We start from the raw sequence: 16,627 nt of genomic DNA on the forward strand, positions 1-16,627 counted from the left end.
AGGTGTCCCCTCCTCTCCAGGTATCCTGCTTGCCTCTAGAACAGGGAGCAGGAAGTGGTGAGGGGTGTACCAGCCTACGGCCCAGGAAGCCCACACCTGTGCAGCCTGCCCTTGGTGACAGGGTCTGAAAGCATTTCTGTAGGGGCCACACAGCCAGCTTCGTCTGCGAGGCTCCAGCACCCCGGCCCCCCTGCCCAACTCCACTCTTGCAGGCAAAACACAGCCAGAGACCAGGCATGTCCAATGGGTACAGCTGTGTTCCAGTAAGACTTGATCCACCACAGCAGGTGCCAGGGCTGTGCGCACAGTGCGCCAAACTCTGAAAGGAGCCAGCAAGGGTTCGCAGGCCGACTGCCCTGCATGGGACCCCGTCACACCAACCTGGGTGCAGTACTCGGCTGCCAGGCCCTTCCTGGGTCAGCCCTTCCCCCCCCCCCGGCCATCCCGGGAAGCCCTCCTCTCTGCATGTGCATTCCAAATGCCTTTACCTGGGGGGCTGGGGACCGTGCTGGGAACTGACCCAGGGCCTTGTTCATGCTAAGCCCTGGCACTACCGCTGAGCCACACCCCAGCCCGCACGGCCTTTGACTTTAATTATACCACAACACGCGCTGATTGCAGAGGCTTTAGAAAATGCATTTAGACAGAAGATCTTTAAAGATCACCCTGATCTCCCCGCGGCCCAGGATTCCGGGGCCCTCCTCCAGGCTGCGTCCCCACACAGGCGCTTGGCGTCTGCACCCTCGTTTGCTCAGGTTTCAGGGCAGCAGCAACCTCGAGTTTCTCCACCGAGTGTTGGATCAATTAACCTTGTTAAAATGGACACCAGGGCGTTGCGGTTTCTGAAAATGCACACTGCACTTGACAACACTGACACGGCGACACCGGGACACCCCGACACCGGGACACCGCGACACCAGGACACTGGGACACCGGGACACCGCGTCTGCGGACTGGTGCGCCCGGGCTACTTCCCAGGTCACAGACGCACAGATCTGTGGTGCCATTGCAAACGCCTGCCCACTGTTCCCTGTAAGAACCAACAGCGGGCGGGCAGCCCACCGGCCACACCGGAGTCCAGCAGCCTCTGCCTCCCTCCTCACAGCCTCTTGTTCAACGACCCTCTTCTGTCCAGCTGCTTCTAGCCTCGAGGCCCTGAGCAAGTGCCTTGCTGAGCCTGGGGCTCAGCCTGGACGTCTGTAAAATGGGATGACAACAGAGGAGGTGACGCGTGAGTGCCAGGGACGTGTGGGACGTGGCTCCCTCTAGCACTTGGCACTCGGTGCCACCACCACTGTCGCTGCTCTTAACTCCATTGTCACCTCCCTCTCCTGTCACAGACTCGTCCTGACCAGCCTCCTGGCCCCTGGAGGCACCAGAGCAGACTCAGCTCCCCACCTGTGGGACAACACGTCCCGCCCCCCACCCCGGTCCCCAGCCCCAGCTGGGAGGTCCCCTGAATGCAGGGACAAGTCCAGCTCAGCATCAGGCGCAGGAAGAGCTGATCCCACGCCCCCCTGGACAGCCCACAGCAAGGCTCGGGCCCTGGGAGCCCACCTTCATCCATGACCCTAGGGGGCCCGATTCCTGCCTCCACTTCAGAGATGGAGACGTGGAGGCCAGGCCCCTTGTCCCACGTCCCTCTGCTGGACCAGGTCACGGGCCAGGACTTGGTGTGCAGAGCCAGCCTCCGACTACGCTTTGCTGCCAAGGCCAGTGCCCTGTCCCCGCTGGCTCTCCCCCTCCACGTGGTACCTCCCCCGTTCTCTCACGGCCCCTCCCCCATTTCCCACTGTCTGCTGAAGCGCTGGCAGCTCCTGCCCAGACCCCACCCTGCCTGGCCAGCCGACCAGGAGGGGACACTGGCCCTGAGCACCACGGGGCCTCCCGCTGGGTGCACCCCTGAGCCCCAGGCCCCCGGGTCGAGGCCCATCTCCATCTCCCAGGCCTTCCTGGGTGCCGCCCTGCTCCCCGATAGTGCTCTTGCCCCGGCGCCTGGCCCTCCTGCCCGCCACCCTGGGTAACAGCTCTCAGGAAGTGGGAAGCAGCCACCCCGCCAGCCTTGCTGCTGCTCCCGGGCTCAAGGCTGACCATGCTCCCGTCCACTCGCCCACTCTCCACTCCACGCCCTTGGCTCCAGTCCATTGGCCCCACCTGACCCCAGCCCACCAGGCCCTGTCTTCACTGGGCATGTCCCTCTGCCTGCAGGTCCCCTCGCCTTGGACGCAGTCTGCCCTCCAGGCTGGCCCTGAGGGGCAACGGGGAGACAGCCCAAGGTCCGCTCTCCCGCCCTCCCTTCCAGGAGACAGGAGCGGGCACTGACTCACTGCTCCAGAATCGGAAGCACCTGCCACAGGACTCTGTGTGTAGTTGGCCCCAGAAGGCAGCCAAGCAATCACCACACAAAACGAGACTCTCCTACATAAGAAGAAGGAGGTCCCTGAGGCAGTCACCCAGGCCCACCCTTCCTGTAGGGTGTGTGTCCTCCCACCCCAGGGTGCCGCCACCTCCCACCAAGGTGTGAGTTGAAAGGGCAGCTGCTGCCCACCCAGGGCTCCTTCCCCAGGAACTGCGCCCACATGGAAGACGACAAACAGAAGCTTCCAGATCTTTGGGAGCCCAGGCTGAGCCGGTGGGGGGACCTGGGACGTGGGGGACGCATCATCCAGGGCAAGTGCCAGTCATCCTGCAGGGAGGGAGGAGACGTGGGTCCTGACCTCCTGCGGCTGCCAGGCTGCCTGCCTGCCTCCTCCTCCCTGTCTCCTCCCCTGCGCTTTCTTCCTCCTGCTGCACTTTCTCCTGGAACCTTCCGGCTTCCTGGGGTCCCCGTTGCACATCTCTCAGCTATTTCTGACCCGGAGAGCCCCCCACCTCCGCCTGGGGCCTGGCCTCAGGGTTCCTCGTCAGGACTGGGTGAGGCGACGAGCAGAGGTGGGGAGTGGACAGCGGTAACCAAGCCCACCCACAGCTCGGACAGGCGCCCTGCCAGAGCCGTCCCAGGCAGGAGGAGCGCCGGTGGGGAGGGTGGCCTTCCACACCTGCTCCACCCCAGGCCCCTGCACACCTCGCCTCCTTGGCTCCAGAGACTCAGGCCCCAGTCGCTGCCTTGGCAGAAGGCCTCCGTCCCCGCAGGGGACACACAACGCAAGAGACACCCACAGTGTCCAAAGAACAGCCCCATCCGCGGAAGGCCTGGCTCCGCTGAGACCAGATGCCCCCTTGCTTTCCACAAGTGAGGGTGGGACACAGTCATTGTCAAGGGCTTGCTGTGAGTTTTCTGGGGTGGCCACACCTACCTGTCTGGCCCTATCACTGCACACACCGGACCCCCCCCAGACCCATAGAAAGTCGGGATGCCCTCGGCCCGTGTGCCCTGGACCCAGCATATGGCCATTTGGCCTTGACTGCAGCCCATCTCCAGCTGTGACTGTAGACTGTCAGAGGCTTGAGGAGGCAGTTTCTGGAGATGGGAGCAGCCAGCGGAAGAGGGTGCAGTCAGGGAGCAAGATGGCTTTGGGCATCGCCTCTCAGCTGGAGGGAGAATTCTATTCTCTAGGTCTAAATAGCTCCTGGATTTACTCTTGATACCAAAAATCAGCAGAGGCATCCAGGGTCTGCTGGCTCAGCAGCTCCAGCCCCCCCCCCCCCGCCGCGTGGCTAGAGTTACGGTCGCCGCACAGGCCTGCAGCAGGTGGCGAAGGATGCGCTAGAGGAGAGGGAATCAGGCCGGAGCCTGCGCAGCACTGCTATGGAGACACAAAGCCTCCTGTTTGTCTTGACCTTCCTGGAAAGGACAGGGACTGAGGGTCCTCCAGGAGCAGGCCAGATGGTCTCTTCCTGAATGTCATGACCTCACAGAGAAGTCCCTTTGCTGACCACACTTCCAGTCCTCTCCTTGCCAGAGAGACACCTCCCAGAAATTCTTCCGCAGCAGAGAGCATTCTGTTTCTTAAACCAAGTGTCTCGTGTTGACCCCAGGCTGGTTAGCAAGGCTGCAGCCAGCCAGGAGTGAGAGGAGCCAGCCTGTCTCGAGAAACGTTGGCCTTCATCAGCTCCCAACGTGCACCCTGCGGTCAGAGTCCTGGTTGCACAAACTCTCCCGAGGGGTGCTTCTTCTTCTTCTTCTTTTTTTTTTTTTTGTACCAGGGATTGAACCCAGGGGTGCCTAACCACTGAGCCACATCCCCAGCCCTCCCCATTTTTTTTTTTTTTAATGTTTTAAGACTGAGTCTAGCTAAGTTGCTGAGGCTGACTTTGAGTTTTTGATCCTCCTACCTTAGCCTCCCAAGCCACTGGGATTACAGGCATGTGCCACCGTGCCCAGCTGCCTGGGGGGCTTTTTAAACTACAAAAGTAGAAGTCTGAGCCAGGCCCTTTGTGTCTACAAAGAGATCCCAGCCAGAGTAATCTTTAGATGCCCCCCAGGTAATCCTATTCCCAGGATGAGGAACTACCACTGCTGAGCAAGTCACCAACCCGTGCCCCTCAAAGGAAAATCCTAGAGGACAGACCAGCCACTATGGACCAGCAGGGCTTACCCAGGGCCCTACCCTGGGGTGTCCTCCACTTTTTATCCCAGGTTGGATAAGCAAGGAGGGCAGCCTGGGGCACTGGGTTTAGTAGGGCCCTCCACCCAATGGCTGGTGTCCTTACCGGAGGGAGATTTGGAGCCAGACACATACCCAGGGGAGAGGGCAGTGTGAAGACAGAGGCAGAGCTTGGCGGGATGTGTCTGTAGCCAGAAAATACCAAGGACTGCCAGGAGCCACCCAAAGCTAGGAGAGACCTGGAATAGGAGCCCCCAGAGGGACACCCCCTGCCAACATCTGCGTTTCAGGCCTCTGGCCTCCTGAACATGACAAATAAATCCCCGTGTTTTAAGTCCCCCAGTTGTGGTCCTTTTTTACAGTGGCCACAGGAGCCAGACAGGCTGGGCTTTGCAGTGTGACTGGGCCTCAGTACTGGGACAGGGTTACAAGTTGGGGCTTTATGATGATTCAATGCAACAATTTGACACCAATGCCAGGGAATCTAGGCAGGAGAGGGCCTCGAGGCACAAGCAAGAGCCCTGGTCCAAACCAAAGCAAAAGCAGTGCCCGGCGCAGTGGCTGCCTTCACCAGCTGGGCAAGCACAGAAGTGGCTGCCCGGAAATTCTCCCCACGCGGCCGGGGCGTGGAGGGCGGTCCCTAGCTCAGCTGCTTCTTGCTCAGCTCCTCTGAACTCAGGCCCCAGGTCCTACAGGCCAGTTTCCTTCTGGGCCCCACGACTTGATCAGAAATGCAGCCTAGCTCAGGACAGGAGCCAGGACAGGCCTGCACTTCAGGGACACCCCCAAGGAAGCCCACCCTGGTGCCCTTGTGGGGAGGAGCCTCTCTTCACCCCCAAATCCTGCTGCACAACAAAGTCAAACTGGAGAAGAGGCCCATTGCCCCCACACCAGGTTTTGTGGAGGGTACGCTGCAAGCCCTCACCACGCCCTGCACCAGGTGGCTCAGCCACGTGGTCCCACAGACAGGAGCTGCTGAAAACTCCCAGGCTGGGCAGGCCAACTGGGGTGGGGACAGGAGCCACAGAGTGGGCATGGAGAGGGCATTGCTGGCACCAGGAGATGACAAGCACTGGCCTCGGTCAGGGCAGGTGAGGGGTGCCCAGCTTCACAGCAAGGGTACAGGGCACTTGACTAGGAGCAAAATTCAAAGGAAAGGCAGAGGGGCTTCGAGGCCCAGAGCCCTGCACCTGAACATGCCCAGCACCAGGCCTGGAGGGGTCAGCAAGTTCAGCCTGGGTGGCACCGCCTGCGGCACTCGCCCACTTGTCTCCTGCTCCTCTGTGGATCAGACCACTTTGCCCCTCCTGCTCGCCAGCCCCACCTTTGGAGGCAAGGAGTCCCCAGGGTGATGGAGATTTGCTGCACAAATCCCAGTGCCCCTCCAGTCACCAAAGCCTTCAGTTTTTGTGGACATCCTGAAAAAAGTCACCCACAAAAAAAAAAAAAAAAACAAACACTCAGGGTCCCGGTCCCTGCCAGGTCCTGTTGGTGGGGCCTCCTGGCCAGGGCACCCAGCAAGGAGCCAGGTCTATGTCTTTCTCGCCTTCCCCCTCAAGCTTGTGGAACCTACCCCGCTGCATGAGGGGCTTCCATCCTGCCCCCTGCTTAATGTCTGAGCCCCCAAAAGGGGCTGGTGGGAGGAGCCCCCGCAGGGAATCCCGTCCCCACCCAGTCCGGAGCCCAGGGAAGCCCAGCTCGCATCTCACCTGTGCAAGTTTCTTCCCGGGGTCCCCAGACCTCCAGTCACCCCCACCGCCGTCGTGTCCCCCGCCCCCAGCGCTGGCATCCCAGGGCGGCCGCCTGCCAAAACCCAAGCCCAAGCCTTCCCTGGCTCCCTTTTCTGGGGCTGGAGCTGCTGCGGAATTTCGATGGAATTTTGAGGTCGTGAAGCATCTCGGCAAAGAGAGGGAAAGAAAGGGCGAGACGGGAGGGGGAGAAAGTGCGCCCGGGGCGTCCACTTGCAGGACTCTCGAGGGAGCGGGCGGGCTGCGGGCGCGCGGGCGGGGGTCGCGCCGCTTACCTACGTCTGCGTTGCAGAACGCCTGTTGCGGGTGCACGGGGGAGCAGCTGCAGGCGTCGGCCGGGCGCAGCAGCGTCGCCAGCAGCAGGAGGCCGAGCGCCAGCCGCAGGCTGTGGGCCGCGGCGCCCATGGCGGGCCGGGGTCGGCGGGCCGGCGCCCCGGCGGTGGCTGCTCTCGGCGGCGGGCTGGGGGCCGGGCGGGGCCGGCGCACCCTGCTCACCTGCCCGTGCGCCCGCGCAAACTTTCTCTGCTCTTTGTCTCGGGCGGCGCGGGCCGGGCGCGGGGGCAGCGGGCGCGCGGAGAAGAAAGCGGGGCGGCGGCGGCGGCGGCCCGGCTCGGCTCCCCGACTGCCTTCTATGGATGTGTTTGCTGCGGGCTCGGCCCGAGCCGGGCGTTTTATTGCGCTCCGAGGATCCTCTGCTCCTCCTCTCGGTGGCTGGCGGCCAGTGCAGGCCGGCGCTCCCAGCACCCCTCCTCCCGTGCCTCCCGCGCCTCCCCGGCCCTCCCCAGAGCCCCGGCTTTGTTGTGCCCAGCCTGGCACGGCGGGCCTCCCGCACCACCCGCCCCGCGCCCTGACCCGGCGCTGCGCACCTGGCACCCACCGCCTGGGCTGCACCGCGCGGCCCCCCTGCAGCCCCCGCCCCCCAAATGGCCGGATTCGCGGTGTGTGGTGGGCCCTGTCCAGGACTTGAGACTCAGACCTGTCCCTCGAGGGCCCCAGCAACCCACCGCCCACCCTTCCCCTCCAGCCTGGCTCTCAGGTCTACACTGCCTTATCTCCTTCCCCCTGGGCAGACTGTAGCCACTGACTGAGCAAAGGGATGTGTCCTTTGGAGAGAGGGCCTTTCCCCATCATCCCCTCCCCCTGGGCTCCTGGTTTTGGTGAACTCCGGGGGGATTATTTTTTTCAAATGGAGGCCTTAGAATTTTCAGTGTGCCTAGCCAGTTGTTGGAGGGAGTGAGGGGTGGGGTTACTGTGGACCAAACAGGATTTCAACTGGCCATATTTCAGACCAGCCAACAAGAGAGAAGGGAGGGCCGGAGAGCCCAGGAGCTAGCAGGATCTGTGAGCCTCTGCTCGGAGTTCCCGCCCTTCGCCCACATCTGAAGGACTTTCCCCAAACAGTTCTGTGTTCCAGGAAGGGCCAAGGACTTAAAGGTGTGGAGGAGGAGAGGACAGAGGGGATGGTGGCTGGCCCCTGTCTACCTGTCAGTGAGCCTGGCCTGCACACAGGTTTGCAACCCAGCTAGGGGGACAGAAGCCCAGGAAACGGACACTGTTAGAAAACAGCAGTTGCTGGCTAGACCCCGAGGTGCTAGAAAACACTGCAGGCATGGAAAAGCAGCTCCTGTGGCTTCCCTGGGCTTTCAGACAGGCAACTTGGAAAAGCTAAAAAGGCAGAGTCATTATTTTTAGCACCCTGACAAATCTAAAGTCACTTTTGGCTTTTGTTAACCTAAAATAGAGTTGCGCTGTTGGTGAAATGGTGTTTGATGCTAACTTTTTGGGAAGTTGTTGCAAGTTGTCTGCCTGTAACCTCTTCATTTTCCTTTCATTCTTTTTTTGTTACGATTGGAGAAAACGCTGTTGAACTTCACAGAGCCCAGACCCCTGTCCATTTAGGAGACAGACCGGTGGCTCATACGGTGTATGTTAAGGTGATGAGCACCTTGGTGGCAGGGTAGATGGTGTCCCAGAAAGGAGCAGGGCCCATGCACGTTGCTCAGAGAGGCCTGAAGTGCACCCTCCCCTAGAGGCTGGCCACCACCCTCACCTGGACTGTGGGTTTCCCTCCCCGGGGCCTCCCCACCTGCACACAATCAGGCTAGCCTTTCTCCCCACTCCTCTCCCCAAACCTTTTCTTGACCCCAGTTCTGCTAGCAGAGTACCCCCTTCCTCTGCTGCCCTCCCGAGTTGTCTTCTCCAAATAGCATCTACACCCCGAGTTTCCTGTTCTTTGCCTCCCTCACCCAGTCTGTTCTCCCCTCTTCCCTGCCTCTCTTCTTCTGCTCCATCCTCAAATAATTTGAGCATCCATTGTACCCTGGACACTGTCCCAAGAGCAGGACACTCCAAAGTCTATGGTTCTGGAATGGCAGGTGGAAAGACCCCAAAGCCCTGAGGCAGGACTGTCCTGCCTTGGTGGAGGCTAGCCATGTGGCCTCAGCAAGGGAGGAAAGAGGGTGGAGGCCGGGGATGGCCAGAGGCTGGGAGGGGACACACGGGAGGGCAGATGAGGGCAGGGAGGACGTGTGCTTTCTTATGAGGGAGGAGGGAGGGGCAAGACCTGACACATCTTCTGGAAGTCAGGGTGGGGGTGGAGCAGGCACCATGAACAGGCAGGACATAGCCACACGCCCCTGTGCTGACCTCCCAGCCTCCTTGCCATGGAGTGATGATTTGACAAACCCTTCCCAGTGGATTGCTGTGCATGGCTGACCCCAGGCTGTAGAGTCCTGCTGGTGGCCCCAGCAGGGGCCGAGAAGGAGGGAGCATCCCAGACACCCAGGCTGGCCCTCCCACTCACCTACCACTGCCTGCTGCCCACGGGGTCGCACTCTGGGCCCAGCCTCTGTCCCTGATCACCCCTTCCCCCTCCTGGAATCTTCCCATTCCCCACCCAGGAAACCAAGGAATCTACTGACCCTGAGGAGTAGCTTCCAGCTGGCTCTGGGTGTTCTCACGTTCTGTGCGCCTGGACCAGCAGGGCTCAGAGCAGCACAGACCTGGGGGGGGACGGGATCAGGACACCCCACCCCTGGGCGAGAGAAGGAGCCCAGGGAGGAGGGCTCAGGGGGAGGCGCCCCTGCAGCTTCACCCTGCCCAGCCTTCTTCACCTCTGGTCTCAGTGTTGGTGGGAGGGCTACAGAGGAGCCACATCGGGGACCCCAGCCTGCCAGGCCGAGTCCCCGGGGGCAGCTCCCCAGAATGCTCAGGACAGAAGGGAAGCGCCATGCTGCCAGGCCAACATGCCAAAGGTTTGTGGAGGGGGCTTCCGGGCACTCGGACCACGCCTCTAGGGACACCAGTCCACCTGGAACTCTCACCCCCTCAAAGAGACTTTCCCAGAACAGAGCCCTGCAGGACTGTCCGTTCGTCCCTCCCCGTCTGAGCACACCCAGCAAGCATGTCCCAGGGCGGACCTGTAAACAGTGACCGTGGCCAGGAGGAAGTGCCAAGGCCTCCTGCAGCCTGCTCCTTCCAGGTGAACAGAGTCAGGGTGCTCTCCGGGCCTCCCCTGCCCTGGGGTGGGGCAGGAGCCCGGCTGAGACCAACCACGTCCACCCAGTGGGAGGAAGAGCTCCGCTTCTGCAGACCCCCCTCCCAGTCAGAATCAGATCCATCTCCCCTGAGCACGCGGCCGTCTTCCCTGAGACAGCTTGAGCAGAGCGAAGCCCCCACACTCTTTCTGGCAGGTTCCGGGACAGCCAGACGTTCTCGTCAGTAACAGGCATCAAAACCGGAAGCGGACCCCAGGCTCATGGTCCAGAGATCCAGAAGCAGTGGAGCGGGGAGCTGTAGGGGAGGCTGTGTCCGTGGGTCTGGCTGCTTGGGGGGTTTCTGCAGCCAGGGGATGGGACCAAGCAGCTTGGCCACAGTAGGCAGGTGGTCTCTGTCCCCGCTGAGCCCTGGTGGGCTGTTCACCCAGGGCAGCTGAGGATGACAAGACCGTGAGTCAACGTGATGGGCTGCAGGCAGCTGCCGTTCTCACACCGTCCAGTCCACTCATCTCTGGGCACATGGAGGACACGTTCGAGGACATTTTAATAGGAACTTCATGGTCAGTGCCCTTCAGTTGGGGCCAAGTGTCATGATTTTGGTGCGTTGGCATTTGGCCCAGATGGCGCTCTGTGGTGTGGCGCCACCTGGGTGTTGTAGGATGTTGGATAGCGTCCCTGGCCTCACCCTACCTACTGCCAATAGCACCCAAAAGTGTGCCCGGCCCTCACTGGAGAGTCACGCATGAAGAAATGGGTAGACATCCTGGGCCTGAGTAGGCCCAGGGCAGAGGTGCCATTTTGTTTTTTTTAATTTTGTTTTTTTGGTGGTGCTGGGGATTGAACCCAGGGCCTTGTGCATACAAGGCAAGCACTCGACCAACTGAGCTACAACCCCAGCAGAGGCGCCATTTTGAAAAGCGAACAGTACTGCATAGAGAGGAGGGTCAGGGACCTGGAGGCCCCGGAGGGAGTCACCCCGTGCTGCCTTCCATGTCAGGGGCAGAGGAAAGGCTGGGAATATGACAAGACCTTAAAAAGGGTCCAAGAGTAATATTTATGTGACATAAAGTATCTGCGTGACTCTGGACCCATCAGGCAAAGGTGTCGCCCAGAGGTGAGCAGGACCGTGCCTGGGTGGCAGTGGCTGGGAGGGGATGGGGTCTTCCCCCCGCCCCCAACCGCGCTGCAGCAAAGCTCCTTCAGGGGAGGGTCGGCCCTGGGGCAGCCCCAGGCAGAATGGCCGCCCCCAGTTGTCGGGGGTCTGCTTTCAGGTGATGTCATTCTTCCCACCTCTTTCAGGTCTCTTCTTCTGCGTCCATGGCTGTGTGCTGCCCCTGCCCCGGGGCGTGCAGGAGAGGCAGGGCCTGGCTTCCCTGCACGTGTCCTCCAGTCTCCCTCTCCCTTCCCTCCTCAGGCAGGCACCCCTCAGGGCGAGGGCAGCCGTGAGCCAGGGTGCCCTCCTTAGCCAGCCTGCCTGCACTGGGCCCCTGGACACCCTTGTGTGGGACACAACTGTCACAGCCCCTGGCAGCAGCCCTGACACTGCCTGTCTTGGTTGACCCCGGAAAGAGAGGATGAGAGGGAGGGAGGTGTCCGGTGGCCAGCAGGAACCCTTAATGTCTGGCCCCAAGAGAGATGGCTGCGACAGGGTGGCCTCCCCAGGGTGCTGATCCGCACAGCCCAGCTTCAGCTCTGGAGCTGGACGCTGTGGCTCCTCCTCCCAGACACCACCTTTTGCCTCCTCTCTGATCCGAGTGGCTGGTAGCTCTGGCCTCGGCCTTGGGCAGGGCCCCTAGCCCTCCTCCAGGAGTGAGGGAGAGTCCAGGGAGTCTGGCTCCCAGGCAGTGGCTTCCCTGGGGTCCCACCCCAGGGCTCTGTCCACCTTGCCCTGCCTCCCCTTCCCCACCTGCCTTCCTCCCCCCCCCACCCTGGGCTCTGAGACCCTTGAGACCATTCTGCGGGCAGGCGGGTGCAGGAGGCCTGGGAGGGAGGCCCCGCCTGCCTCTGATTTCCTCATGCCCAGACTATTTCCTTTTGGCCCTGGGCGTGTGGTCATGTGCTGCTTTTCATGGGCGGGTTGGGGACCAAGGCCAGCCAGCCGTGATGGGAAGCCAGTGCCCCTCCGTCCCGGCTTTCTCCAGGAAGCGGTCTCAGCTGGCCCAGAGGGGGCAGGCCCAGGGGCTGGCCGCTGGCTCAGCGGGCTGCTGGGGGCTGCCTGTTGGTGGTTTCAGGTTCCCCTGGCCTGCGAGCCTGGCCCAGGCTCGGGTTTCCAGCCGTCCTCCGCTTCCTTTGGTGCTGGGGAGTGATGGCCCGTGGCCGTGATGTCATCGCTAATCCAAACAGGAGGGAGGCTGGTTTCTGGTGTGGGCTGCGGGCCAGTGCTGACTGCAGCAGTAAATCTCAGGGCTGTGATTAGGTCTGTGCCCAAGAATCCCCCTCCCCTCGGCCTGCTCCTGTTTTTCTTCCTGCAAGCTGCCTGGCCTTCCCTCCGCCCGCCCGCCCGCCGCTGCTCTCCCTCCACTTCTCTCTTCTCTGGGGATGCTTCAGGCTCTTGGTGACGTCACCTGTGGCCGCAGTGCCATCAGTCCTGGTCCAGGCTCTGCTCACCTCCAGACGCAGCCCCACCCCCTCCCTCTGGGCCCTGCGTCAGGACTAGGGAGGAGGTGGGGGAGCGCCCTTCCTGGGGAGCAGGGGGCGGGGGGGGGGGGGCAGAGCCTTTGAAGGCCCTAACTCAACCTGGAGCTCGGAGCCAGAGAGAGCAGGTTTGGGGTGGCTCGGTCACAACAAGGGCTCGGTCAGGGGGCCAGGGGAAAGGCCAGGAGGAGCCAGCGTCTGGAAAGTGAGTCCCTGTGTCTTGGGCCATTTCCACCAGTTCTGGAGCTGGGGGCTGCTCCTGGGCTCTGCCTCGGCGGCTCACCTTGCTCCCCCTCAAGGGGAGCCGCAGTGCCAAGGCAGGAGCCCCCGGAAGCGGCTCACTCGTGAGTGCCTAGAGCTCCCGGACCTCCCAGTCCTGGGCCCTGGACCTCCCAGCCCTGGGCTCCCTGGGCCTCCCCAACTCTGGGCTGCAGTGGGCCTCCCCAGCCCTGGGCTTCCTGGCCTTCCCAGCCCTGGGCTGCAGTGGGCCTCGCCCAGGTTACTGGTTCCTCCTTCCCTCTGTCCTGGTGACCCTGCACCAGGGCGATGACTAGCCACCACTCAGGGTTCTGGGCATTCCCTGCCCCGTTTCCCGGCTCCCTGACCACAGAGCCATGTGGCCATCGATGCTCCTGGGGAAGGTGTGGAGGACTAGCCCAGAGCCAGGGCTCCCAGGGGAAGTGGCCGGTGCTCACGGTGCCCATTGGTGCCCTACCAGGTCAGGCTGTAGTTCTGACGCCTTGGGGCAGCAGGGATGCTCTAGATGTGGCCTCTGTCCCAGCCCAGGTGTCCCTTGCCCCTGCCTGGCTGCTCTCCCTGGACACTTCCCCGGAGTGTGCGTGCACAAGGCCTGGCCAGAGGAAGGCTAGGCAGGCTCCTCTCAGAACTAGGGAGGCCCACGTGGGATCTGGGTCCTGTGCAGTGGAGATGGAGTCACCCTGACACGGGAGGAGGTTGGCACTTGTCACTGCCTTTCTCTTTCTTTTTATTGGTTCTGGTGACTGAACCCAGAGGGACTTTATGACTGAGCTACGTCCACAGTCCTTTTTTTTTTTTAATTTTACTTTAGAACGGGCCTTGCTAAGTTGCAGAGGCTGGCCTTGAACTTGTGATCCTCCTGCCTCAGCCTCCCCAGTCACTGGGATCACGGGCGTGGGCCACCACACCAGGCCCAATGGTATACATCTAAAGGTTGTAGCTCATCTGTTCCTTCATTTAACCAGGAGACCTGAGTGGGAGCCGGACAGAGATGGAACAAAAGGGGCCCCTCCCATCCTACAGCACAAACCGTCCCTGAGCAGGAAGATAGACAAAGAGGTCGTTTCAAGGAGTGGGAACAGCCTGTGTGACAATGGTGGCACTAGAGCCTTGCTGGGGTGGGTTGCCTGGGCGGACTGACAGCTCAGAGCTGGAGGTGGACTCAGGGCCAGCCGCGGGTGGGCGGGTCCTAGATGGGGAGGCCAGCATGCCAGAGGCCTGAGGGTGGCAGGACAGGCTGGGCCGGGCGGGTGGGGCGGGGCCGGCGGCCAGCAGGGTCCGAGGTGAGCAGTGGTACTGGAGCTGGGCAGCAGCTGCTGGTGGTGAGTCAGCCGAGCAGAGAGATTGGAAACACATGTTCCCGCCAAGAGCCAGAGGCCATCTCTTACTCAGCGCTGGGGTTTCTTGGAGGACCTGGGAATGGACAGGGAGAGGGTGGGGAGGGAGCAGCGTGGTCGGCAGGCACAGGGAGGGGCTGCTCACTGTCCCTCTCTGAGCCGCGGGGAGGGCCCGCCCACCGTCCCTGCATCAGCATCCATCTGTGGCAGGATCGTTCCTCTGACGCCTTGATTTTTTAAATGAAAAATTCCAACTCCCCCGCCTCCTTTTTTTGGGGAACCAGGGCTTGAACTCAGGGCCACTCGACCACCGAGCCACATCCCCAGCCCTATTTTGTACTTTCAGGGACAGGGTCTCACGGAGTTGCTTAGCGCCTTGCCGTTGCTGAGACTGGCTTTGAACTCGCGATCCTCCTGCCTCAGCCTCCAAACCCCGTCTTAAGGGGGAGAGGAGCACAGTCCCGCCCAGGAACCAAATCTCCCCCCGCCCAGTTCATCAGTGTCTGCCCAGAAGATCCTTATCCAGAGGCAAACGTTGGGAGAACTGCTTTTCTGGGGGTAGAATGGCACCTACTTTACTCTACAAGCCTTTATCTAGCCACAGCCTTTTCTCCTGGGGGAAACCCAGCGCCAGCACCCTGCTCTGAGTCCCTGCCTCCGTGCCGAAGTCTTCAGGGCCAGTGGCCAGTCCTCCGCCTCCTGCCCAGTTCCCTCGCTGGAGTCTTGCAGCCTCTGCCCTAGAGTTCCTCAGAAGCCTGGACTCTCTGGGTGGGCCAGGGGGCACCTGGAGCGTCACCGTGACCTGTGGTTTATGGAATGCCTACCACGCGCCCTTCCCTTCCGTTATTGGCTTTCAATCCCGCTGTGTCATGGATGCACAGCACAGTGGACTGCAGCCGTGGACTGGGGCTCAGACCCGCAGAACCTCTGTGTGACTCTGTGTGCTTGTGTGGCCTCTGGGTCGCCGTCTCAGCCCACTCATGTGGAAACTGGGGTCCCGCCAGGTCCCAGGACAGCGTCCAGCACCCAGCAAGTCCTCAGTGACGAGGGCTATGAAGGGGTCAGGGAAAAGCAGGTTGTTTGAGTGGCTCCGTGCTTGCTGTCCCCTGGACCCTGGTCCGCCTTTGCACCCCCTGGGCTGCCTGATGCACACCCTTGGCAGGGTTCTCCGAGCCGCAGCCGACCTGTCATTCTCCGAGGCCTCTCTGCCCAGAACTCACCCCTGGACACTTTCCTTGGGAACAGGCAGCAGCGGCACTGGCAGCCCAGGGGAAGGGAGAGGCTGGGGGGACACCTCACCTGGAGGCAGGTGCCCTGGTGAGTGCGGATCTTTGGAAGTTCAACCCCAGTGGCTTTATTCAGAGTGCACAGGAGCGCGCGGAACCCAGGCAAACGCACAGGCAGGTGGGGGGCTGGACAGCAGGCCGCGGCCCCTCTGGCTCCCCGCCGCCCGCAGCCCCGTGACCTCCCGCCCCCCCCCCCCCCACCACCACCAGCCCTCAGTCCAAATCCTCCATTCCTCCCGTCCTTCTCTAGGTCATGTTCTTGGGATCCGATGGGGCCTGTCTCCATGGTGTGGTCAGCAGCACCAACGGGCGGCCAGGGCCTGGGGGTCTGAAGGACAGACCTGCTCTAGAGGGAAGCCAGTGCCCCCCCCTAGGAGGCCACAGGACAGGCTGGGCCCCTGCTGACCTGCCCATGAGACCAATACCTTTAGGTCTTTCAGCACCAGGGTCTGGGCCCTGGAGGCCACCACATCTCCCACCTAGTGACCACAGTCCATCGGCCTGAGAGGTCCTGTCCCCAGAAGGTCCCTGGGGCTCCGTCCCCCAGGCCGATGACCTTAATGGGAAGGGAAGGAACCCTCTTCAGCACCCTGGCCTGTCCTTCCCGTCGCCTGGGCAGCTGGGGACGGTGGCAGCCACCGGGATTGCCTGTCCCCTGGGAGGCGTGTTGGGGCTGCCGCTCTCGTATTGGCCATCAAAGAAAATACTTTTTGCAGGCTTCTGTGACCTGAGGAAGGCAGCCGGCGTCCCAAAGGTGAGGTGCAGGTGGGGAGGGGAGGCTGGCCTTCTCCAAGAGTCCGGAAGCCACTCGGATGGCAGCCTTCTGGCCACAGCCGGCACTGCAGGGCCTGGGGGCTGAGGGCCTCCCACCATGACCGCGGCCAACCCCTCGCTTCTCTAGACCTGAGCCTCCTCATCCATAGAGTGGCACTAAGGACCTGCGCCCCTCGGGGTCTGGGGGGAAGTGGATTCGTTGCCGTGAGCAGGTTGGGGTCAGGCACTCAGCAGGGGCTGGGGCAGCGCTGCTCCACTGAGGGGCTTCGTCCCTGGGGGCTGGGGATACAGGGCACACCTGGTGCCCGAGAGGCTGCTCTGTGCCTGGGGGACCCCTTGCAGCCCGGAGGAGGGGACAACCCAGTGTCCACCAGATGATGAGGGGACAGTACAGCGTCGTCTCCCCGTGTGGTGGACTAGCATCCGGCCCGAGGGAGAGAGAGCTGACGCCCCTCCTGTGTGGACCGGCCTCGGCTGCGGTGAGCCACAAGCCGGGCCATGGGCAGGGCCTCTGGTGGGGCAGCTGCACCTCCTTTCCGGCCGCCT

General features: G+C 62.2%; 1 protein-coding gene and 1 non-coding gene across 2 annotated transcripts in view; both read right to left on the reverse strand.

The window, feature by feature from the left end:
• Positions 1–6,944, reverse strand: part of Timp2 (TIMP metallopeptidase inhibitor 2) — a 43,510-nt gene extending 36,566 nt beyond the window's left edge. The window contains exon 1 of the mRNA XM_027955479.2: positions 6,571–6,944. Coding sequence (XP_027811280.1) covers positions 6,571–6,700 — 130 coding nt within the window. The 5' untranslated portion in view covers positions 6,701–6,944. The remainder of the gene's footprint in view (positions 1–6,570) is intronic.
• A 3,670-nt stretch (positions 6,945–10,614) lies between these two features.
• Positions 10,615–10,687, reverse strand: Trnat-ugu (transfer RNA threonine (anticodon UGU)). Its single transcript has one exon. It is a non-coding gene; the product is annotated as a tRNA-Thr (tRNA).
• Positions 10,688–16,627: the final 5,940 nt, after the last annotated feature.

This window comes from Marmota flaviventris, chromosome 17, assembly GCF_047511675.1.
Source record: "Marmota flaviventris isolate mMarFla1 chromosome 17, mMarFla1.hap1, whole genome shotgun sequence".
NCBI classification, from domain to species: domain Eukaryota; kingdom Metazoa; phylum Chordata; class Mammalia; order Rodentia; family Sciuridae; genus Marmota; species Marmota flaviventris.